Below are 24,358 nucleotides of genomic sequence, written 5' to 3' on the forward strand. Positions count from 1 at the left end.
AGACCGAGCCTGCAGCCAAACTGAGCCAGTGAGAGACTTCCCCCACTTTGGAAATGGCAGACTAAGATCTCCGAACCGAAAAAGTATAAGTTCCAGCAACGGAGCCGCCCTCTGAACCAGCCGCCGTCTAGGACCGTGAAGAGAAAAACAACTGAGTTTCGTGATCCACATGAGCTGTGACCCACAAAAAAAAAAAAAAAAAAAAAAAATCAAAGCAACTGGTACCAGCTCGGAAGGGTCCAAGATCAGAATCAGACGCCGGCCAGCAAAATTCAAAGAAACTTCGCAAGCGACCCCCTAGAATACATTGCCAAAGGCGGAAAATAAATCAGGTAACAGGCAAGAGATTGAAAAAACCAACAATTTTGTTTTTCCTTCTAACAATCTTTTTCACTAGTGACAGAAATAAATAAAGGCTTACCTCAGAGGCAGAAATTCAGATATACCTACCACCACAGAAGAGAAGAACCCCCACATGGGAGACAAGTTACTCAATGCCACAATCAACCATCACTCTGCTATAAAGACAGCCAGGGGAGGGGAGGGAACCAGGGTCACTGGATATCACCCTAGCTGGCAGATGAGGAACTCAGGACCACTGAGTATCATCTAAAACTAGCCCCAACATGGCTACCAGCACAACCCTGGCTCCACTGTCACCAGAAGAATCTGGGACAGGAGCTACCAGCCAGCAATCCAGAGCAGCTGCACGATCCGTCCACCATCCGCTAGGAGACAGAGTAAATACTGAACATTCCAGGCTGCACGATACCCTTAAGGGGTGGTTTACTTGGAACTATTTTCTCTGTCTCCTTCCGCTGGTAGATGGATGCAACCCATTAGTCTGGACTGGTCTGGTATAGATGACAAGGAACCACTATTTCCTCCTCTCCCTAAGAGATACTAGGTGCCTGTCTCACATTTTCTTGAATTCAAACACAGTGTTTCCACCACATCCACTGGGTGGCTATGGAGACATGATAGAAACGTTTAAATATCTCAAGAGCATTTATGTACAGGAAGAGAGCCTTTTTCAAATGAAGGAGAGCTCTGGAATGAGGGGGCATATGGCAAAGTTAAGAGGGCATAGGCTTAGGAGTAACCTAAGGAAGTACTATTTCACAGAAAGGGTGGTGGAGGCGTGGAATGGCCTCCCGGTGGAGGTGGTGGAGTCGAGGACTGTTCCAGAATTTTAAAAGGCATGGGATAAGCATGTGGGATCGCTTAGGAACAGGAAGAATTAGGGGTTACAGAGGGTGGGCAGACTGGATGGGTCATATGGCCTTTATCTGCAGTCATGTTTCTGTGTTTCTATGCATCCACCACCCTTTCCATAAAAAATGTATTTCCTTAGATTACTCCTGAGCCTAAAATCTCTTAACTTCATCCTATGCCCTCATTCCAGCGTTTTCCTTCATTTAAAGGAGGCTCACCTCTAGTAAATTTAAGTCACAGAGATGTTTAATCGTCTATCATACCCCCTTCTCTCCCATCTTTCTTACTGAGTAAACATATTGAGTTCTGTAAGTCTGTCCCAAGACCGCCGACCAATTTTGTTGCCACTCTCTGGAAAGACTCCATCCTGCTTACATCTTTTTGAAGGTGCAGTCTCCAGTACTGTACACAGTATTCTAAAAAATTGGGCATCAAAGAGAGACATACAAAAGGTAAATTAAACCTTACCTGCTAATTTGCTTTCCTTTAGTCCCTCCGGACCGGCCCAGAATGTGACTGATGGGTTGTGCATGCCTTCCAGCAGGTGGAGACTGAGAAAAAAAGCTGTGACTCTAGCCAGCCAATAATAATTATTATTATTATTATTAGCAGTTGTATAGCGCTACCAGACGCACGCAGCGCTGAACATCTGACACAAAGAGACAGTCCCTGCTCAATAGAGCTTACAATCTAAGTAATACAGACAGACAAGATAGTTATGGGTGAGGGAAGTACTGGGTGAGAAGGAGGGAAGGAACAAGGGGAGGGCAAATGAGTAGTGGCTAGGAGCCAAAAGCAGCAGTGAAAAGATGGGTTTTCAGCATAGATTTGAAAATAGGTAGAGATGGGGAAAGACATATAGGTCCAGGAAGTCTATTCCAGGCATAAGGTGCCGCGAGAGAAAAGGAACGAAGCCTGGAGTTAGCAGTGGCGGAGAAGGGGGGCGACAAGAGAGATTTGTCCAGTGAGCGGAATTCACGGGAAGGAATGTAGGGAGAGATGAGAGTGGAGAGGTAATGGGGGCTGTAGAGTGGATGCATTTAAAGGTCAGTACGAGAAGTTTAAACTGTATGCGGAATTGAACAGGGAGCCAGTGAAGTGACGTGAGGAGTGGGCTAGTGTGGGTATAACGATTCTGGCGGAAAATAAGTCGTGCCGTAGAATTTTGGACAGATTGGAGAGGAGAGAGATGGCTGAGCGGAAGACCAGTGAGAAGTAAATTGCAATAGTCCAAGCGAGATGTGACAAGGGTGTGGATAAGGGTTCTGGTAGCGTATTCAGAAAGGAAGGGGCGAATTTTGCTAATGTTGTAGATAAATAAACGACAGGTTTTGGTGATCTGTTGAATATGTGCAGGGAAGGAGAGAGAGGAATCAAAGATGACTCCAAGGTTACGAGCCGAGGAGGCAGGGAGGATGAGAGAGCCATTAACAGAGAAAGGGGGGAGGTGGGTTTAGGGGGGAAAATGAGAAGTTCAGTTTTGGTCATGTTTAGCTTTAGATGGCGTTGAGACATCCAAGCGGCAATGTTGGACAAGCAGGCTGAAATTTTGTTCCGGATTGAGGCTGAGATTTCAGGGGTGGAGATGTAGATTAGAGTCATCAGCGTAAAGATGGTATTGAAAGCCATGGGATGAAATCAGGGTACCAAGGGAAGAGGTACAGATGGAGAAAAGGAGGGGTCCAAGGACAGAACCCTGAGGCACACCAACATAAAGCGGGATGGAAATTGAAGAGGATCCACCAAAGTGAACACAAAGAACGAAGTGAGAGGTAAGAGGAGAGCCAGGAAAGAGCAGGGCCCTGGAATCCAAGTGAGGACAGCGTATCCAGGAGTATAGTGTGGTCAACAGTGTTGAAAGCAGCAGATAGGTCAAGAAGGATAAGGACAGAATAGAGACCTCCGGATTTAGCTAGTAACAGGTCATTAGAGACTTTGGTAAGTGCAATTTCAGTAGAGTGAAGAGGGCGAAAACCAGATTGGAGTGGGTCAAGAATAGGTTGTGAAGAAAAAGTCAAGACATCAACGGTGAACGACACGTTCAAGTAAGAGCCCTTGCCAGCTACAGAAAGATCCAGTAATAAAGTATCAAAGCAGAAGTAAAGCCATAGAAGAAATACATAACCTGTGCATCCAAGAACCTGAGCTGCCTCCGGCACATTGCCAATAAAGGGTGAGTGCCTTCAAACATATCAGTAAATAAGAAAATATTTCCTTTTTTTTTTTTTTTTAAATATATAGAGCAACAAACTAACAACAGAGCTCCAAACAAAGAATCTCTCAAAAAAAAAAAAAAAAAAAAAAAAAAAACACAGCTAACTGAAGGGAGGGATCTGGGCCAGTCCGGAGGGACTAAAGGAAAGCATATTAGCAGGTAAGGTCTAATTTACCCTTCCTTAGCGTGCCTCTGGACAGGCCCAGAATGTGACTGATGGGAAGTAACAAAGCAGTGAAATTATGAGAGGGACCCTAGCAGCCCCGCTGAAAAACGTGCGCTCCGAAAGCAACCTGACTACTGAGGAGGTCCAAACGGTAATGCTTAGAAAAAGAATGCAATGAGAACCATGTCGCCGCCCTATAAATGTCTTCCAGCGGCACCAGACAACACTCTGCCCAAGAGACTACCTGACCTCTTGTAGAGTGAGCCTTAACATGCTCTGGAACAGGTTTCCCAGAAAGAAGAAAGGCTGAAGCAATCATTTCCTTAAGCCAACGAGAAATAGTGGGCTTAGAGGCCATAAACCCCTTACGCGCACCTCCAATCAGAACAAACAAATGATCAGATCGCCGAAAGTCATCAGTAGACTTAATATAGTGTTTCAACACCTGTTTAACATCCAAACACTTCAAACGCCGCTGCTCCTCAGAGCCGGAAAAAGAACCTAACAAAGGCAATACCACCGGCTGAGAAACATGAAACAGTCACTACCTTGGGGAGAAAGGAAGGGACTGGTTGCAACACTACCCAATCAGAACAGAACTCAAAGAACGGCGATCTACATGACAACGCCTGCAACTCCGAAACTCGCCTAGCAGAAGCAACGGCCACCAAAAGTACTGTCTTCAAAGTAAAGCCCTTCAGAGTACAGGCTCGAAGGGAGGCTTAGTAAGAACTGTAAGCACCAAATTCAGATCCCAACAAGGAAAAGAACATTTCGAGGAAGGACGGAGATTAACCCCCTCTCAAAAAACGCACCACATCCGGATGACTAGCTAGAGACTTCCCTTGGATACGACCACGAAAACAAGACAAGGCTGCAATCTGCACCCTAAGAAAAGCCAAAGCAAGGCCATTGTCAAAACCCTGCTGCAAAAAATCCAAAATTTGTGGAACCGAAGCACTAAAAGGAGATAGGCGAAACTCCTTACACCAGGCCTCAAATATCCTCCAAGTGCGCACATAATTCAAAGAGGTAGAACGGCGATGAGAGCGAAGCATAGAAGCAATGACCTGAGCGGAATAACCTTTCCTGATCAATTTAGTCCTTTCAAGAGCCAGGCCGTAAGGCAGAATCGATCTGGATTCGGATGAACGACCGGACCCTGTGACAAAAGATCCTGCGTGACGGGAAGCCTGAAGGGAAGATCCAGCAGAAGACGTCGAAGGTCGGCGTACTACGGCCTTCGAAGCCAATCCGGTGCTACTAAAATCAGACGTCCCTTGTGCGACTCGACCTGCTGAAGAAGACGCCCAATCAGAGGCCATGGAGGAAAGGCATACATTAGACCGGCTGGCCAGGATTGAAGAAGAGCGTCCATGCGCCCTGCGCGCTTTGGGATCCTTGCGACGACTGAAGAACAGAGGAAGATTTGCATTGCTGGCGGAGGCAAACAGATCCATCCTGGGAGACCCCCAACGATTGATCAGCAGCCGAAACACCACTTTGCTTAATGACCACTCTCCGGGATCGAGTATGTGATGACTGAGAAAATCTGCTTGAACATTGAGCACCCCTGCTACATATGCCGCTGATAGAGCCACCAGGTGGATTTCCGCCCATTGAAGTAGCATCGGCGCCTCCCATTCCATTAGCAGACTCCTCATCCCTCCTTGTCGATTGATATACGCTACCGCTGTGGCATTGTCTGACATTACTCGTACTGCCTGGCCTCTCAGAAGATGAAGAAACCTTTGGAGCGCTAGATGAATGGCTCTGGTCTACAAGTTGATGGAAAATAGAGTCTCCTGATGAGACCAGAGACCCTGAGCAACCTGTCCTTGACAGTGAGCTCCCCAGGCTTGGAGACTGGCATCTGTCATCAGCAGTGTCCATGTGGGCTGATCTAGAGGCATGCCTTTGGTCACATTGGCCTCCCGAAGCCACCATCGCAAACTGGTCCTCACCTGGAGCGGAAGTGGCAGTTGTTGATGAAGAGAATCCATCTGGGACGACCATCTCGACAGTAGAGATCCGTCTCGTCTTCCGCCAGGGTCGCTTTACTCATACTACCCCTCTCCTCAAGACCCTTCACTGGCTCCCTATCCGTTTTCGCATCCTGTTCAAACTTCTTCTACTAACCTATAAATGTACTCACTCTGCTGCTCCCCAGTATCTCTCCACACTCGTCCTTCCCTACACCCCTTCTCGTGCACTCCGCTCCATGGATAAATCCTTCTTATCTGTTCCCTTCTCCACTACTGCCAACTCCAGACTTCGCGCCTTCTGTCTCGCTGCACCCTACGCCTGGAATAAACTTCCTGAGCCCCTACGTCTTGCCCCATCCTTGGCCACCTTTAAATCTAGACTGAAAGCCCAACTCTTTAACATTGCTTTTGACTCGTAACCACTTGTAACCACTCGCCTCCACCTACCCTCCTCTCTTCCTTCCCGTTCACATTAATTGATTTGATTACTTTATTTATTTTTTTGTCTATTAGATTGTAAGCTCTTTGAGCAGGGACTGTCTTTCTTCTATGTTTGTGCAGCGCTGCGAACGCCTTGTAGCGCTATAGAAATGCTAAATAGTAGTAGTAGTAGTAGTAGTAGTAGAGAACGCTGGAGAGTTCTCATTTGAGCTCTGGCCCATGGTACCACCTCGATTGATGCCGCCATGGATACCAGAACTTGAAGATTGCTCCTTGTGGATGGCAACTGCAAAAAATGATGAATCTGAGACTGCAACTTGAGAACACGGGTCAGCGGAAGAAACACCCGACCTTGCTTTGTGTCTAAAAGGACTTCCAGATACTCCAAAGACTGAGAAGGTCGAAGATGGCTCTTCTGCACATTGACCACCCAACCTAGGAATTGTAAAAACTCCACTACCCGAGCTGTCACCCGCACACTCTCGTTGTACGACTTTGCCCGAATCAACCAATCGTCTAAGTAAGGCTGGACTAAAATGCCTTCCATTCTGAGAGCCGCAGCCACCACTACCATCACCTTGGTAAACGTGTGTGGAGCAGTTGCCAGACCAAAGGGAAGAGCCCGAAACTGAAAATGGCCATTTAACACTGCAAAACAAAGAAACTTCTGATGAGCAGGCCAAATAGGAATGTGGAAATAGGCTTCTGTAAGATCGAGAGAAGTGAGGAACTCCCCAGACCTCACCGCAATAATGACAGATCTCAAAGTCTCCATTCGAAACTAAGGTACTTTGAGCGCTCGACTGACCGCTTTGAGGTCCAAAATCAGCCGGAAGGAGCGAATTCTAAAGTGTACCCTTCCCGAATAACCTCTAACACCCAGTGATCCGAAGTAATCTGGGCCCTCCTCTCTTGAAATTGTGCCAACCGAGCACCCACTTGTACAAGAGGATGGACCCACAAACCTTCACTGTTGAGCGCGGGAAGAGGATGAAAGGCTAGATGCTGCTTCTAGACCTCCTCTGCACCCTCCACAAAAGGGCTGAGTCCTTTGAAAAATTCTGGAACGTTGACCTTGAAAAACTCTGCCTGGCCGAAAACGGCGAAAATCACAGCCTCTACCACAACCTGAGAAAGTCCCACGACCAGAACCTCGTGGACGATCCTCCAGTAACCTGGGAACTCTAGCCTCACCTAGGCTATGCACTAGCTTATCTAATTCTTCTCCAAAAAGAAAGAACCTTTAAAGGGAAATTTACTAAGCTTGGACTTAAGAGGCCGCATCAGCTGACGAACTACGCAGCCAAAGAGTACGTTGGGCCGCCACAGAAAAAGCCATGGACTTAGAAGAAGCCCGAAGTAAATCATAAAGAGCATCTGCTAAAAAGGCTGAACCTATTTCCAGCTTAGCTACTTCATTATCAATATTGGAAAGATCATCTGAAGAACGGTCCAAAACTCTCTGACCAGCGGAAACAAGCTCGAGCTACCAAGGACCGACAAATTGCAGCCTGCACTGCCAGTGCAGAAACCTCAAATGAATTCTTTAACAAGGATTCAATACGACGGTCCTGGGGATCTCGGAGGGCAGTACCACCATCTACCGGGACAGTGTTTCTTTTAGCAACAGCGGAAACTACCGCATCCACTACAGGGGAGCGCAAAAGATCTTTATCTGAATCAGAAAGCGGATAAAGTCTAATCATAGATCTAGCAAGACGAAAGGCAGAATCCGGAAAGTCCCACTATGCCTGAATAATATCTCTAATATCTTGGTGCATAGGAAAAAGACTTACCTGCCCTGCGAATACCCTTCACCAGCAAATCCACCTTTCTGAGCTCGGATACCTGAAGATCCTGATCATCAAAATGCAACGTAGAAGAAACCTGAGAAATAAGTTCCTGAAGATCATCCTTATGAAAAATTCTTACCACCGAGGAATCCTACCCCACCGGAAGGGAATCCTCTCCATCTGCTGCCTGCTCCAGCTCCTGTTCAACCTGCTCCTCAGGAAACCATGTCTCCTCCTCTAAGGAAGGTATTTCCTAACCAGGAAAAAAAGAAAAATCCTGCTTCATCTCCTCAGGGTAAGTAGCCCGTTTCTTAGGCATAGAAGCCCCCATAAGAGACCTCTTCTCAGGCAAATCTACAGGAGCAGCCTTATGCAGCAGAAACGCTTGGTACATTTGTACCACGAACTCCGGTGGAAAACCTGCTTCACCCGAAGAAAACACTTGATGGTTCACTGCTGCCAGCGTGTGATGATCTCTGGACAGCCATTACCTGCGCTCCGAGGTCAATGCTTCTCCGGTGCCAACATCGACACCGCCGACTATCTCGGTATCGCTGTCGACGCCGAAGTACTGGACAAAGCTCCAAACAGGCGTTCCCGTTCAGCTTGTCTTGACGCTTGTGTCCGCTTTTTAAGGCTAAGACACAACTTACATGCGTCTGGGCGATGGTCGGGCGCAAGGCACTGGATATACCAAGCGTGAAGGTCGGTGCCTGAGATTGCCCGGTTGCACCGAGTGCACTTCTTGAAGCCGCTGGCGAGCCTCGATGTCATCGACGGAAAAATAGCGGTGGCGAAATCAAAATTCGTGATGGTGCCAAAGGAAAGGCACAAAAAAAATGGGAGAAAACCCGTACGGGCGGCCAAAATGGCCGCACACGACAACAAAAGGAAACTTGAGGGCTAAACTAAAAAAACTAAGGGAAACTTTTTTTTTAATATAAAGAAAAAAACGAAACAGCTCGTTCACGAGCACAAAACGGAGAAGAAAAAAACCGGCAAAAAGCCAGCTAAGACGAAGGCTCTTCTTTTCTGGGGCACAGAACTGCCATAAGGGAAAATTAGGTTCTTACCTTGGTAATTTTCTTTCCTTTAGTCATAGCAGATGAAGCCATTACGTATGGGTTATGTCCATCAACCAGCAGGGGAGATAGAGAGCACTCAAACTTTCACAGTGCCCTCTTGGCCAGCTAGCTCCACTGCCTCTTCAGTATGGCAAACCACAATGGGAATCACAAGAGCTTTCCTCACAGCGAACGATGGCCCATCACAAGGGCATGAACTCATAAAGGAGGGAATGCACATCCTCCTGGAGGGAATAAACTCATCCTCCTTATTGTATAAGTGGAAGGGAACAGACGCGCCTCCTGGAGGGAATCACACATCCTCCCAACACACTGGAGGGAATGAACTCATCCTCCTATTTATAGAACTGGAGGGGAACACACGCGCCTCCTGGAGAGAATCAACACATCCTCCAAAAAAACATGCTGGAGGGAATGAACACATCCTCCTAAATTTAAACTGAACATGAATCCTGAAGATTGTTTTCCAACTTTCTCCCAAGGAAGGAACTTCAGGAAATTAGAACAGAACCTGAAAAACAGATTCACAGCATACAGACAATCATACAGGGAGGGCTCATGGCTTCATCTGCTATGACTAAAGGAAAGAAAATTACCAAGGTAAGAACCTAATTTTCCCTTCCTTGTCATCAAGCAGATGAAGCCATTACGTATGGGATGTAACAAAGCAATCCCTAGATAGGGTGGGAACAAGCCACACCACGCGCTAGCACTTGTGCACCAAAACGCGCATCCCTCCTGGCAGCCACATCCAGCCTGTAATGTCGGGCAAAGGAGAGCTTAGAAGCCCATGTTGCTGCACTGCATATCTCTTGAAGAGAGAGTGCTCCAGTTGCAGCCCAAGAGGAAGAAATCGCTCTAGTAGAATGTGCCTTAAAGGCTACAGGCGGAACCCTGCCGGCCAGCAGATAAGCTGAAAAGATAGTTTTTTTGAGCCAACGGGCAATAGTGGCTTTAGACGCTGGAGACCCTCTGCGAGAACCGGATAGCAAAAACAAACAGATGATCAGAAGTCCTGAAAGAGTTAGTAACTCGCAGATACTGCAGCAGAGTCCTGCGCACATCCAAAAGGTGCAGCTGCCCAAAAGATTCTGGAAACTCTTCCTCTGAAAAAGAGGGCAAGAAAATAGGCTGGTTTAGGTGAAAGGCTGAAACCACCTTAGGCATAAAGGAAGGCACGGTCCGAACCGTGACTCCGGACTCTGAAAATTGCAGAAATGGGTCTCTACAGGACAGCGCCTGGAGCTCTGACACCCGTCTCGCCGAGGTAATGGCCACCAGAAAAACGGCCTTCAGTGTCAAATCTTTCTCCGATGCTCGCCGAAGCGGCTCAAAAGGAGATGCCTGCAGGGTTTTCAAAACTAGCCCCAGGTTCCAAGCTGGACAGGGTGCTCGCACTGGAGGTCGGAGCCGAAGCACCCCTCTAAGAAACCGTGCCACATCTGGGTGAGCAGCCAAAGACACGCCTTCCACCTTACCACGAAGGGAGGCCAACGCTGCCACCTGCACCCGCAAGAATTATAGGCCAAGCCTTTTTGTACACCTTCCTGCAAAAAGTCCAGAATCGGCGAGACAGGAGCCCGCATTGGAGCAATGGCTCTGGAAGCACACCAAGACTCAAACAGGCACCAAATCCTGGCATAAGCCACGGAAGTGGACCGCTTGCGGGCTTGCAGGAGAGTGGAAATAACTTTATTGGAATAACCTTTATCCCTCAATTGCGCCCTCTCAATAGCCATGCCGTAAGGCCAAAGCGGCCGGCGTCCTCCATGGCTACCGGTCCCTGAGTCAACAGGTTCGGTACCAGAGGTAACGGCAGAGGAGCCTCCAGGAGCATCTGTCGGAGGTCTGCATACCAAGGTCTCCTTGGCCAAGCCGGGGCGATGAGGACCACTTCTCCTGGGTGCAGCCGAACCCGCAAGAGCAGGCGCCCTATCAAGGGCCATGGGGGAAAACACATAAAGTAGACCCGGAGGCCAGGGTTGAGCCAAGGCATCCAACCCCGCCGAGCGAGGATCTCTCTGTCTGCTGAAGAAGCACGGGACTTTGGTATTGGCACTTGTCGCCATTAGATCCATCACGGGCTTGCCCCATTTGGCACAGATCTGCAGGAATACTTCGTCTGCCAGATTCCACTCTGCTGGATCGATCTGATGCCTGCTCAGATAATCGGCCTGCACATTGCTCTGACCTGCAATATGAGCTGCCGACAGACACTGAAGATGCAGCTCGGCCCAGTGACAAATCAGTTTGGCCTGCGCGGCTAGTGCTCTGCACCTTGTTCCGCCTTGTCGATTTATATAGGCCACCGTTGTCGTGTTGTCCGACATCACTCTGACAGCCAATCCTTCCAGGGTCACTTGAAAGGCCAGAAGCGCCTGAAACACCGCTTTCAACTCTAGGCGGTTGATGGACCACTCTGACTCCTCGGGTGTCCATAGACCCTGGGCATGCTTCCCCTTGCAGTGCGCCCCAGCCCTTCAGGCTAGCATCTGTTACCACTAGACACCAAACGGGGAGCGTCAGTGGCATTCCTCGCCGCAGCATGCTGTCCGAGAGCCACCACTCCATGCTGAGACGGGCCGCAGGGAGCCAAATAAGTCTGCATTGGTAATCCTGAGAAATAGGAGACCATCTCCGGAGTTGGGAATACTGTAGAGGTCTCAGGTGCGCTCTCGCCCAGGGTACCACTTCCATCGTGGCTGTCATCGATCCCAGCAGCTGGACAATGTCCCAAGCTCGCGGGCGGGGCATCCTCAGGAGCAGACGGACCTGATTCTGAAGCTTGCACCGCCTTAGCTCGGGTAGGAACACATAACCCGAGACTGTGTCGAACCTGGACCCCAAAAACTCTAGAGATTGTGAAGGGGACAGGTGACTTTTGGCCATATTGACGACCCAGCCTAGAGATTGCAGTACTGAGACCACTCTGGCTGTAGCTTGTAAGCTCTCTGTTGCAGAGTCTGCTCTGATGAGCCAGTCGTCTAGGTACGGGTGAACCCTGATACCTTCTCGCCTGAGAAAAGCAGCTACTACCACCATTACCTACGAAAAGGTTCGGGGAGCTGTGGCGAGGCCAAAAGGCAAGGCCCTGAACTGGAAATGTTTTCCCAACACCGCAAACCTCAGAAACTTCTGGTGCGGGGGCCAAATCGGTATGTGCAAGTAAGCTTCTTTCAGGTCTAGAGACGTGAGAAACTCTCCTGGCTGAACCGCCGCAATGACGGAGCGCAGGGATTCCATGTGGAAATGCCGCACTCTCAGGGACTTGTTCACTTCTTTTAAGTACAGAATGGGGCAAAAGGACCCACCTTTTCGGGCACCACAGAGTAGATGGAGTATCGGCCGCAGCCTTGCTCTAGGCAGTCACTGCCCCTAACTGAATCAGACCTTGTAAAGTCTCCTCCACCGCCGCCCGTTTGAAGGCAGAACCGCATCGGGACTCCACAAACACGTCTCTTACTGGGGCGTTGAATTCTATTCTGTATCCATCTCTGATCAGGTCCAGAACCCACTGATCTGAGGAAATCTTGGCCCACTCCTCAACAAAGAGGGAAAGCCGTCCTCCGATAACAGGCATCGAGGAGAGGGCCGGCGCACCATCATTGAGAGGGTCGCCCCTGAACTCCTGGTCTTGAGCCACCGGCTGCGGAACGCTTGTCCGAGCGAAAGGAGTTCCTCTGCTGACCACGGGCACGTGAAGTGAACCCAGCAGAACGCCCCGGGCGGTACCTTCTAGCTTCACGGAAGCGAGGTCTGTACGAGGAGTGGACCGCCTGGCCCCTAGAGGAAGGCCTCTGCCTATCTTCGGGTAAGCGCTGGGGTTTTGGATCACCCAGGCCTTTCACAATTTTCTCCAACTCCTCACCAAATAGAAGTCCTTGAAAAGACAACTTCACCAACCTTTGCTTAGAGGCCATGTCCGCTGCCCAGTGTCGTAGCCACAGACGACGGCGAGCCGCCACTGCTACTGCCATTTGTTTAGGCGAAGCTCTGACAAGGTCATAAAGGGCATCAGCCAGAAAGGACAAGGCCACCTCCATCCGCGGAGCCACATCCAAGAAGGGCTCCGCTCCATCTCCGGGCTGAGCCACTGCCTGTTGCAGCCAAGCTAGGCAGGCTCTCATAGCATAACAGCTGCATGCAGACGCCCGAACAGTGAGACCTGCAATTTCAAAGGACCGTTTCAATGCTGTTTCCAACCTACGGTCTTGAACATCCTTCAGGGCAACACCTCCTTCAACAGGGAGGGTAGTTCTCTTTGTCACCGCAGTGACTAGGGCATCCACTGTAGGCATTTGAAAACGAGCCATATGTCCCTCACGCAGAGGGTATAACTGCCCCATAGCCCTGGAAACTCTCAAAGGTCCCTCGGGGTCAGCCCACTGAGCCGAAACAAGCTCTAGGATGGAGTCATGCAAAGGGAAGGCCCGAGCAGCTTTCTTGGTACTAGCCATCCTGGGATTACCCGAGGAGGCCATGCCACTGTCAGGATCTTCAATCGAGAGGGCCTGCAGGGTATCTGAAATAAGCGCTGGCAGCTCATCACAGTGGAAAATCCTCACCGCGGAGGGATCATCCAGATCCTGTGGTAAATCCGCACCTGACTCTGGTTCCTCAGACCAAGAACGTCTGTCAGAGTTCTCCGAATCCTCACACCCCCGGCCACGGGGGGGAAAAAAGTGCACCACAATCTGAAGGGGAATTAACCCTTCTGCGCTTATCTTTAGGCCAAGCATCCGGGAAAAAAAACCTCACTGGGCAGTCCCAGGCCAGAATCCATCGGGGGGGCAATCAGAGGAGCCTCAGGCGACCCTTGAGGAAGGGCTCTTTTCATCATGTATGCTTTATGCAGCAAAAGCACAAAATCCGGGGAGAAAATCTCACCCTGGGCACCCAAATCCTGTCCAGTGCTAGCCACTCCTGAAATAACCTCATCTCGAGGTGCCCCACCCGGCTCAGGTCTCTCCGTGTCCATGGAGGCCGCGCCATGCGGTGTAAGCAAAATGGCACCCGCTGCCAGCTCAGAGCGGGAAGAAAAATCGCTCGCCATGCTCGGGCCGGCTCCTACGCCAGTACAGCACGATTTACAGAGCCCTGCTGCTGATTTGCGCTTGCCACAAGTGGAACAGCGCTTTACATTGTCCGAAAAACGGCGGTAAAATCCAAAATGGCGGTTTCGCGCCAAAATCGCCCCGATCGCGGGCCCACCCCGGAGGAGTTGGAAAACACTCTTACCTCAAAGGATCTAGTGTACAACTACGATCCTGCTGAAAATCAGGTCAAAAACCTCTGTTCCAGCGTCTCTGCGTTTAAAAACGAGACGCAACTTTTTTTTTAAGCTGTGAGGAAAGCAGAGGTATTGAAGACTCCGGAGGCTCAGATGAGTGGGAAAGGCAGGGAAAGGGCGAACCTATATGCCTGCATCAACTGTTGGTGGGTAAGGACAGGGAAAGCAAGGCAATATGTCCACATCCACAGAGGTATGGGTAAGGCTAACCTATGTGCCTTTAAAGTGAAGCTGCTATAGCCTCCAACACCCCGGTTAACAACTGGCAAGCCAGGAACCACCTCCCGGCAGATTTTTCTGGAGCTCGAACAAGCTGCAGCCACCCTGCTAAGGGAGATACAGAATACTGAAGAGGCAGTGGAGCTAGCTGGCCAAGAGGGCACTGTGAAAGTTTGAGTGCTCTCTATCTCCCCTGCTGGTTGATGGACATAACCCATACGTAATGGCTTCATCTGCTTGATGACAAGGAAAAGACTGTTTTCAAAGGTCAAATCCTTCAAGGAAAGCTGAACCGGTGGCTCAAAGGGCACCCTCTGAAAAGATCGCAGCACAAATGGGAAAGCTCCGGACATATGAGCTGCCTAGGTGGACGCAGGTGGTTGACAACACAGGAAACGCACCACATCCAGATTTGCCACAAGGGACACACCATGCACCCAACCTCGAAAGCAGGCCAAGGCAGACACCTGAACCCTCAAAGGGCATCTGGGGGGGAGGAGAATGAGCGTTCCAGCGCTATCAGTTAGTGCATCCACATTACCACATGCTAATTAGCACAAAACTACAGCAGAAACCTTAGTAGTAGAAACCTTTATCACCTACAAAATATGAGTCGGTAAGGGCTCCCTCAGTATTATTTTTTTTAATGGCCATTAATTGAAATAGAAAACCAGCCATTTTGCGACAGTGGTAATAGCCTTAGTGCATATGAAAAACCCTGCACCAAGGCCAATTTTTAACACAGATTAGAAAAAGGACCCCTAAGTGATACAAAGTAAACAAATTCCTACTTAAAAAAAAAAGTGAGGATCTTCAGACTGAGCACAGGGTGAAAATTCTGCCCTCATTGCCACTGCATCTTACTGTCAATCATTGGGTCAAAGAAACCTGTTTCTTCATATAATCTTCAGCATAGCAATAATTCTGATAAAGTTTAATTCAAATGGAGTTGGCTTACAGCAACCTCAGTTCTCAATTTGATCAAGACACTCACTCAACTCAGCTACATGATGATACATGAATTGTTTGGAGTGATCCTAAGTGACAATTACACTGGAATAAATACCACTGGTGCAAAAATACCACTAAACACTGACATTTTATACCCTCACAAAACCTAACTTGCTGGAAAATAAAACACATAAATGCACAATTTATACACTCAGGAACAGCACCCCCAAACCAGTGATATAAAAAAGCAATAATTCAAATGCTAATAAAATACACCTTTATAAAAAAAAAACCAAAAAAAAAAAAAAAACCAGCAGTACACGTATGAAGTTGCAATGCCAAAAAGCTATATACAACTTGTTCAATGATTTTTATTCCAAGATGATTAGATTTGAAAGACTACAGTGTAACAGCAATTAGGGACCCCATTCAAGTTAAAATATTTTTGAACTGAAGACAGCACGTTCAAAATGAATATGGGCTAGAGTACATATTACAACATCTCTATTAAATCAGGCAAATTCAAGCTTTCAGAAAAATAAATATTTCTATTAACTTTTACATTTGTTCAGAAGTGTAGTAAATTTATACAGAGAAAAGTGCAAAACCTATGAGAAAACTTTTATTTTAATATGTATAATAAAATTGAACAAAGTCTTCAAGGTTCATTTAACCTTTTCCTCTTGTACCTAAGTTTCTAAGCTTCTTACCTACTATTAAAATACTTTTCTGAAGCAGAAGAGAAGATTTGGGTATGAATTTCCTTCTACACACTGAAGCTTAGATACCTAACATGCAATAACCAGATAGCACCTAACACAGTTATTAAATACAAGTATATTACTTTTAAATTTAGAACTAAATCATGGAGAACAGCGACAAGTTCATTATAAACAACCTACCTATAACAGCAGAATCTTTGACCTCTGGGTCACAAGTTCAAACCAAACTGATGACTAAAATAAACTATGATTTCACACTCTCTGTGCAGAGTGGGTGCTAAGAGAGGTTGAACCTCTAGGCATAGATCAGAAAGCTTAGTCAGTAAAGCTTTTGCCTCCTTGAGATTTGGTGAGCACTGAGGGTCCATGTGGCAAAGGGACCCAGATCAACTCATCTGGCCACTCCCCTAATACTAGCCTTATTCTCCTTAGATTGTGTATGTGGTTTCAGCTCAGTTACCAGCAAACAAGTGTGAGGTTGTTTGGCTTGGAATAGTGATTACAGCAACAAACTACAAAGACAGGAAGCCATGCCAAGTGATCTTGAGTAAGTCCCTTAAACCTCCAATTCCTTAGGGGCAAAATTTATACCTTAGCTTTCTCAGACAGGGAATGTATCTATTGTACCTAGTTATAACCTCACCCTGAACTCAGACTTGAAAATCTTAAAAATTCTAAGTCTAATGTCAAACCATCATTAGAGCTTGATCTCACTGTCATCCTTGTTGAAAGTCTCACCAGAGGTAGTCACAGAAATGACCTCTCATCCAGCAGAAGGAAACACAAACATGACAAACTTCAACAACAAAATTGAACTGTCATGCAACTAAGGCTGCAAGAATACTCTCACAAAGACCTGCCAAGTATCTTCAGGTGGTGACCCCACTGTAAAAATCTACAGCAAGCCTCAGAAAGGAGACACTATGAAGGAAGAATGTTAGGGAGGAAAAAGGATACATATGGCCACACATCACCCAGGATAAAAGAGGTGTCCACCCGCAGCTTATGACAGTGGTAGCAATAGTGCAAAAACCTTCATAAGGTAACATTCCTGGAGCAGCAAGGCCACAGTGAACTTCATAGTGCCACTGCAGCAGGAACTAATGAAAGTTCAAAGGGTTCAAACTGAAGATAAACAGGGAGATAATGTACTGCTACTAGAAAGCTCTTTGGCATAATACAGCAAGCATTTTACCAACGGAGATCAAGCTCCAGAGGCTTAGGAGTGAGGATCATTATTGCCATGGCATATGCAAAACTAACCCATTTGGAGACACTGTCCCCAAAAGGTATGTTGGAAGGAATAGATACGAGTACCTTATAGTTCATGCTTTATTAATCTTGTTATACCACACTTCCTAGATGCACAACTATGTGGTGTACAAACCTAATGTTCAGACAGAAAGAACTGGGACAGGAAAAAATGTTCACTGCTGTTGTCTACACCTTAAGAGCTCATATTGCTACTGACTATATTGTATCTATTCAGCACTCAAAGTGGGGCACTGTGTGTGTATATGAAGCTTCTTGCATTGCTGCTGAAGTCATGTAGTAGGACAAGAAAGGGGATGGAGAGAATAAACACATGCTCTGCTGGACTCTTCTTGTTGGTACTGTCAGTCAGGATGCTTTTCTCAAACTGCTTTCACAAATGGGAAAAAGCTAAATATTAAACAGAAAAAAAATATAAGATATTCTCTATATTGAAAACTGGTATCTGGTTCTATTTCAGTTCAATGACTGCAAAAGCATGCACCTCAGTAATTGAATATCCTTTTTTATTTTTTACAGCCTCTGTTCCAATATTGGTTGTGCAACACCAAGAAATCTTCACCTATTTCCTAAAAATGCCTCCAGAAAAAGCATGCCGCTATGCCTGTTTCACTTCTAGACACTGTTCTCCATCAAAGTCTAAAGAAAAGCACCTCTACCTATCGATTTTTTAAATCACTGTCCCTTACCAGAGGCTGCACCTTTTAAATATCAACAGCCTTCTCCTACATGTATAATCTGCACAAATGCAAGAAATAAAAGATGTGGTCTAAAGACACTACTATTTCAGATACCTGATGACATACAACTCACAAGCTAATCACAGATATATGAAACTAGTCTGACAGCTCTCATATGCTTCTTGTATACTGATCTTTATTCTGAAATTACACCACCAAAATGAAATGGATTTGTAAGTATCATCTGGTCCCTTCTTGTAAAAAAAAAAAAAATTGCAGGTAAAATTTTTGCCTTTCAAACTCCTCTGCAAGCCAGCAGTTTACTCTTGCCTTCTGTCTGCGACATCTTATTTCCACAGCCATAGGCAAGGATGTTGCACACTGAGTACTGTGACTGAGTCAGAAGCTGCAACAGGTGACTTGTAAAACATCCTGCTTACTGGCAAGCGAGTAGAAAAGAAACAAAATAAGCACAAACTTTACATTTTTCCCCAAGGCAATAAACACACCTTAAGAAGAATAGCACCCAATAAGCATGTGATTTCAAGCAGGTTTGGGGAGAAAGAGGAGAAGAGTATGTACCAAGGCAGTCAGGATTGTTTTAGACACACACACACACACACACAATTCCAGATACCTGAACCTAGAATACCATTCTGTACATCTAAAAAAAAAAAAAAAAACAATAACCAGGACAAAATTAGCAATGTAGGTAACTGCAAGGTGTGGCTTCTCAGATCTGATCATTCTAACAGTCAGAACAAACCATATGTTATATACAACCTTAAACCATCTGAATTATCATCCTTGTTTTTCTCCCATAGGCATTTAGAATTAATGAATGCCAATTCTTGCTCCCCAGCTTTTGTTTCAAAATGGGCTGCTCTAGATATTAGTCTACATACAACTCAAATCTTTCGGGGCTGTGGACACAAGTTCAATGATAAACTATCCAGCTCAATCGTCTCACTGCATTGTTTTTTAAACACAAAGGACCCGATGCACTAAACTTAACGAGCCAACAACCTGGTTTTTAAACTGGTTCTAGCAAGTTTAGCGTGCAAAGTAGTAAACCGGGACCAGCACAAAAGGGGTTCTCTGAGCCATTTTCCTGTCACGGTAGCAGCTAACAAAAACAGAATGCAAAATGAGCTAATTGTTATTATAATGTGAATGCGATGCACTACCGTTTCTGACTCCATGCACCATGGAAAACCTAACGTGAGGTCTGCACCTCTCGTTGGGGCTGCTGTGAGCGGGACCCATGCAGAGGAGGACACCCATCGCAAAAATTGGAAGAAAAAAAAACGTTCAAGTGCTCGTCAGGGACGTCCTTTCAGGTGCCTAATACTTGGATGTTGTTCACTCAAAAAAAAAAAAAAAAAAAAGGACGTCCCTGACAAACACTTGGGACGTTTTTTTTTTTTCTTCAGATTTTGTGATGGGTGTCCTTCTCTTGGACGCGTTTTTCTTACGACTAAGGTGCCCGAAACCAAAATGACCACCGCCGGAGAGAATCGGGGATCAGGACGTGCGAGGATGTACAAATCAAAACTATTTGGACGTCCCTTTCGACTATGCCCATCCAGGTCTCTCTCAGCCAATCACAGCGCGTTTAGCTGGCCGACTGGCTTCCCCTCCTTAGGAAGGAAATCGCGTGGAAATGAGCTAACAGCGAGCAGCTCATTTGCATGCAATTTCCTTCATGCATGCCCATCTTTTACTGATTCGCTAAGGGATCGGTAAGGGAAGGGAGTTAGTGCATCTTGTAAGTATATTAGCACAAAGGGAAGCAAGATCCATCCAACATTTTGTTGTACCTGCCTTCTACAAAGACATTCTAAGCAAGCCGAAATAGGGGCTCAAAGCCATTTAACTTTTATACAAGTTGCTATACCAACCTGCTAAACGGACAGAAACCAAAAATTCGTTCCTTCAAAAAAAAAAAAATTGCCTTTAATAGTACTGTTTTCCCCCTTTAACACTTCTTACCAAGTTATACGGGATTAATCTAGTGTTTACAAAAGCGGTAAAGGGACAATTAAGATTATCTGTTTTAGTCACCCAGGCATGGCAGAGCTGGGATTAGAGATAGGTAGCGTCCAGGACCACACAAAGTCGGCCCTCAACAGAATCTGAATTTGCTTTCTGGTACTATCCTAATAATTGTTTTAAATAAATCAAAAGCCAAAAGCACACTTGAAAGAGTTTTCAAAAGTGTAAGTTGTGCAAAGAAGAGAAGCAGTGCAGGAAGAGAAAATGTGCCAGCATATATATATATATAACAACAGCTATGAGCCAGGGCCGGCACACAGTCTTATGATCCTACTGGTTCCCCTCAAGGGAAGACAGCAAAGGGGGGTCAGGTACAGACAGCCTTCAACTTTTGAGCACCTGGGAAGAGTTCGAGAGGCAGCAGCAGCTGTCAGACTAGACAGGAAGCCGAGGGGGGCAACGTCTGGGAGGGGGGGGGGGGGGGGGAGTTTAGTCGGGGCGGTGGGAGAGGGAAAGTTGGGAGTTTACTCTGGGGGGGGGTTTAGTCTGGGCGGTGGGAGAGGAAAAGTTTAGTCTGGGGGGGGAGGGAGTTTAGGGGGGTGGGAAAGTTTAATCTGGGGGGAGGGAAAGTTCAGTCAGGGGGGAAAGTTTAGGGGGGAGGGAAAGTTTAGTCGGGGGGGAGTTTAGTCGGGGGGGGAGTTTAATCTGGGGGGGAGTTTAGTTGGGGCAAGGGGAGGGAAAGTAATCTGGGGGGGAGGGAAAGTTTAGTTGGGGGGAGTTTAGTCGGGGCGGGGGGAGAGGGAAAGTTTAGTCTGGGGGGAGGGAAAGTTTAATCTGGGGGGGAGAAGTTTAGTCTGGGGGGGAGGGAAAGTTTAGTCGGGGGGGGGGAAGTTTAATCTGGGGGGGAGGGAAAGTTTAGTCTTGGGGGGAGGGAAAGTTTAGTCTCGGGGGGAGTTTAGTTGGGGCGGGGGAAGGAGAGTTTAGTCTGGGGGAGGGAAAGTTTAATCTGGGGGGGGAGGGAAAGTTTAGTCTCGGGGGGAGTTTAGTTGGGGCGGGGGAGGGAGAGTTTAGTCTGGGGGAGGGAAAGTTTAGTCTCGGGGGGAGTTTGGTTGGGGCAGGGAAAGTTTAATCTGGGGGGGAGGGAAAGTTTAGTTGGGGGGAGTTTAGTCGGGGCGGGGGAGAGGGAAAATTTAGTCTGGGGGGGGAGAAGTTTAGTCTGGGGGAGGGAAAATTTAGTCTCGGGGGGAGTTTAGTTGGGGCGGGGGGAGGGAGAGTTTAGTTGGGGGGAGTTTAGTCGGGGCGGGGGGAGAGGGAAAGTTTAATCTGGGGGGGGAGGGAAAGTTTAATCTGGGGGGGGAGGGATAGTTTAGTCTGGGGGGGGGGGGGGGAAAGTTTAGTTGGGGGGAGTTTAGTCTGGGGGGGGGAGGGAAAGTTTAATCTGGGGGGGGAGAAGTTTAGTCTGGGGGGGAGAAGTTTAGTCTGGGGGGGGGCAGAAAAGCAACTTTGTAAGAGAGCCGAGGACTCACCGCATATCTCCATAGGCCCCTCCGTACGGCTCCATCCAAGGGCTGACCTCGCTCTTCACGCAGCCCGGGACCGGGTACTGCATCCTGCTCAGCACGCCTGCCGCCGGGTACCAGTCCTGGGCTTCCTGGCCCCTGGAGTAGCCGTAAGCGCCGCCGCCCCCGGTGGACTCGCCGGCTCCCAGGCCGTAGGGCTGCGGGTCTTCGCTGAAGAGCGGGTGCCAGGTGGCCGGGCCGCAGTGGGCCACGTTGCTCATGTCCCCGTAGCGACACTGGGCCACGGCGGGCCCCCAGCCTCCTCCCGCTCCTCCGCCGTAGTCCAGGGCGCTCTCCAGCTTGATGCGGCCGTGCGGGGCCAGAGGCAGCGGGTAGCCGTAGGGGTCCTTGGCGGGGGTAGCCTCGTCCAGTCCCGCCTTGTACAGGGGCAAAGGGGCGTGAGGCAGCTCGAGGGCGGCCAAGCTCGAGCCGCCGCGGTAACCGCCGGCCGCCTCGTGCAGGGTCGCGTGCGCCGAGGGGCCAGGTGCTGGGGGTGCAGGAGGAGGCGGGAAGGTCTCGCGCCGGGGCTCGGCTTCTTCTGCGCAGGCGCCGCCGCCGCTGCCGCCTGCCTCCAGCAATGTGTGCTGCGCGCGCTTGTAGGCGTTCTGCTGCTCCGCGGCGCCGTACATGCAGTCCCCGCGCAGCTGCTCCAGCGCCTCCACGCTCAGCCCCATGGACACGGACATGGCTTTGCACAGCTCCTTGGCGCTCTCCGAGATGCTGGGGGCCGCCTCCAGGAACTCCTCGGGCTCCTCCTCAGCCGCCGCCTTGTCGCGTTGCCCCTCTCCCAGGATCTCTTTCAACTCGCTGGGGAAGCTGCTGCTGCTGCTGCTGCCGCCGCCCGCCGGCTCTTGGCCGCCGCTGTCCGCGCGCCGCTCGCCCTCGTAGGCGTCGGCGGCCATCCCTCCCGCGCTCGCAGGGCTGCCTCGCGCCTTGCCGGCCTCGCAGCCTTGGGGGTCCGCGTGCTGCTGCTGCGCCGGCCACGCGGGCGGGAAGGAGGGGGACTGCTGTTGAGACTGCGCGTGCAGGCTGCCCGGGCTGTGCTGCAGCGCGTCGCGCACGCTCTGGAACAGGTTCTCGAACGCTCCCCGGATCACTTTGGCCGGTGGCGGCGGCTGCCCGTACAAGCCGCCCAGCCCGATCTGCAGCTCCATGGCCGCCGCCTCCTCCCTTCGCTCGCTCGCAAAAGAAAAAAAAACAAAAGTTTCTCTGGGCTCCGCTTCGCTTGTCGTCTCTCCCGCTGCGCTAAAGGACGCGCCTCTCCTCCTACGGCAGCCCGGTCATTCCGCTGCGAGCTCCCGCCGCCCAACAGATCGCAACTGCCGCGCGACCAGGTTTTCTTTCCCAGCCCCGAACACTTTGTGCAAAAGTTAAAGGGGAGGTGGCGGTGGCTGCAGCTTTTCACCGCCTCCTCGCTCCGTGCACGTTCCTGCTACCGCCCCAGTGGCCGTGGCCCCGCCCTCCCACAGCGGCGGGGACCCCGATCGCGCGCGCTATGCTGAGAGTCACCCACATGCGATGCAACAGGTATTCATACGCGTGCTGCACCCACTCCCCCCCCCCCCTAGGGAAAGCATTTCATGCCCACGGGTCGCCCAGACAGTGGCAGCTGACAGGCAGCAAACTTAAGAAAATAGTCCCAAAGGCTTGGCAAACAGTACTCAGTGCTAATCATTTCGTTTTGCCGTTTAATTGCAAAATGGAGAGCTGCTCTGAGTAACACCAGTTGCTAGCACTGTACTTACTGCTTGGCAGGAAACGTCACTTTTGCTAAGCCACATCTATTGATTTAGAAGCAGTGCGTTTTTTTTCTAGCACAAAAAGGTGCCGGTACTCAAATGCTAGGCTACCCACCCCATAATAGCCAGACCCCTGCAACTGGTCAGACAATCTATGACAAGGCAGAATGAGCTCTTTCATTGAAACTTGGGGGTCCCTGGGTCAATTTTAGCAAACAATGGAAAAAGGTGCCGGTACTCAGTACCCCCTCAAAAAAAGCCCTGTTTACAACCTGCTCCAGGTTTGGGTGGCCCACCTGTGGCTACTTGCCAGCACTCTCCCCTACCAGATAGTAGTGACTGCTGGTTTTCTCAGAACAATAAGCTCTGATTTTTCATTATGTCGTCTTTAACTGTGCTTTTCAACCCTCATCAGGGATGCTACATATGCCTCCATATACCTTCTGCCAAAATGGAAGCCTTGCTGAAAAACAGGACTACACAGCAGCAAGTAATTTCATGGGGTATTGTGGGTCTGAAGTGACCAGTGCAAAGTGCGAAGAAAACCATTCAATGCCAGATCTAGAGGAATAGCTTCTGTTATTCAGACACTAGCCTCCCTCCTAGACAAAGTATACACACAGGAGAAAGAGGCCATCTGATTTGCTGAAAGACTTATCACCATGCATATCACCCTGTCTCTCACCTAACCCACCCTCATCCTGTGAGACTGTCACTGAAATGCTTTGATGTTTCACTTATTTATACTATCCAATTACCACAGTATTCCAAATGTCCTTAAAGGAGGGGATTCCTCATATATAACTCTTTCTATCACCCAACTCCACTTACATTTTTAGCAATACTTATATAATCTTTAAGGGACATACAGATTAGGATCTATCAGATTTGCATGTTACCACCATTTTGGCTTTTAATTGTGAGCCATGCACAATCTTACGGTGGACATGTATTCGTCATTCGATCCATATTTTTCATATATTTTTAAGACTTTTTTTTTGCTTCAAACAGCTTAATCCGATATTCAAAAT

At 48.6% G+C, this 24,358-nt stretch overlaps 1 protein-coding gene across 1 annotated transcript in view; it reads right to left on the reverse strand.

The window, feature by feature from the left end:
• The window catches only part of AR (androgen receptor), a 310,721-nt gene extending 287,675 nt beyond the window's left edge, over nucleotides 1-23,046 (reverse strand). The window contains 1 exon segment of the mRNA XM_030208702.1: nucleotides 21,556-23,046. Coding sequence (XP_030064562.1) covers nucleotides 21,556-22,742 — 1,187 coding nt within the window. The 5' untranslated portion in view covers nucleotides 22,743-23,046.
• Between the last annotated feature and the right edge of the window lie 1,312 nt (nucleotides 23,047-24,358).

This window comes from Microcaecilia unicolor, chromosome 7, assembly GCF_901765095.1.
Source record: "Microcaecilia unicolor chromosome 7, aMicUni1.1, whole genome shotgun sequence".
Lineage (NCBI taxonomy): Eukaryota > Metazoa > Chordata > Amphibia > Gymnophiona > Siphonopidae > Microcaecilia > Microcaecilia unicolor.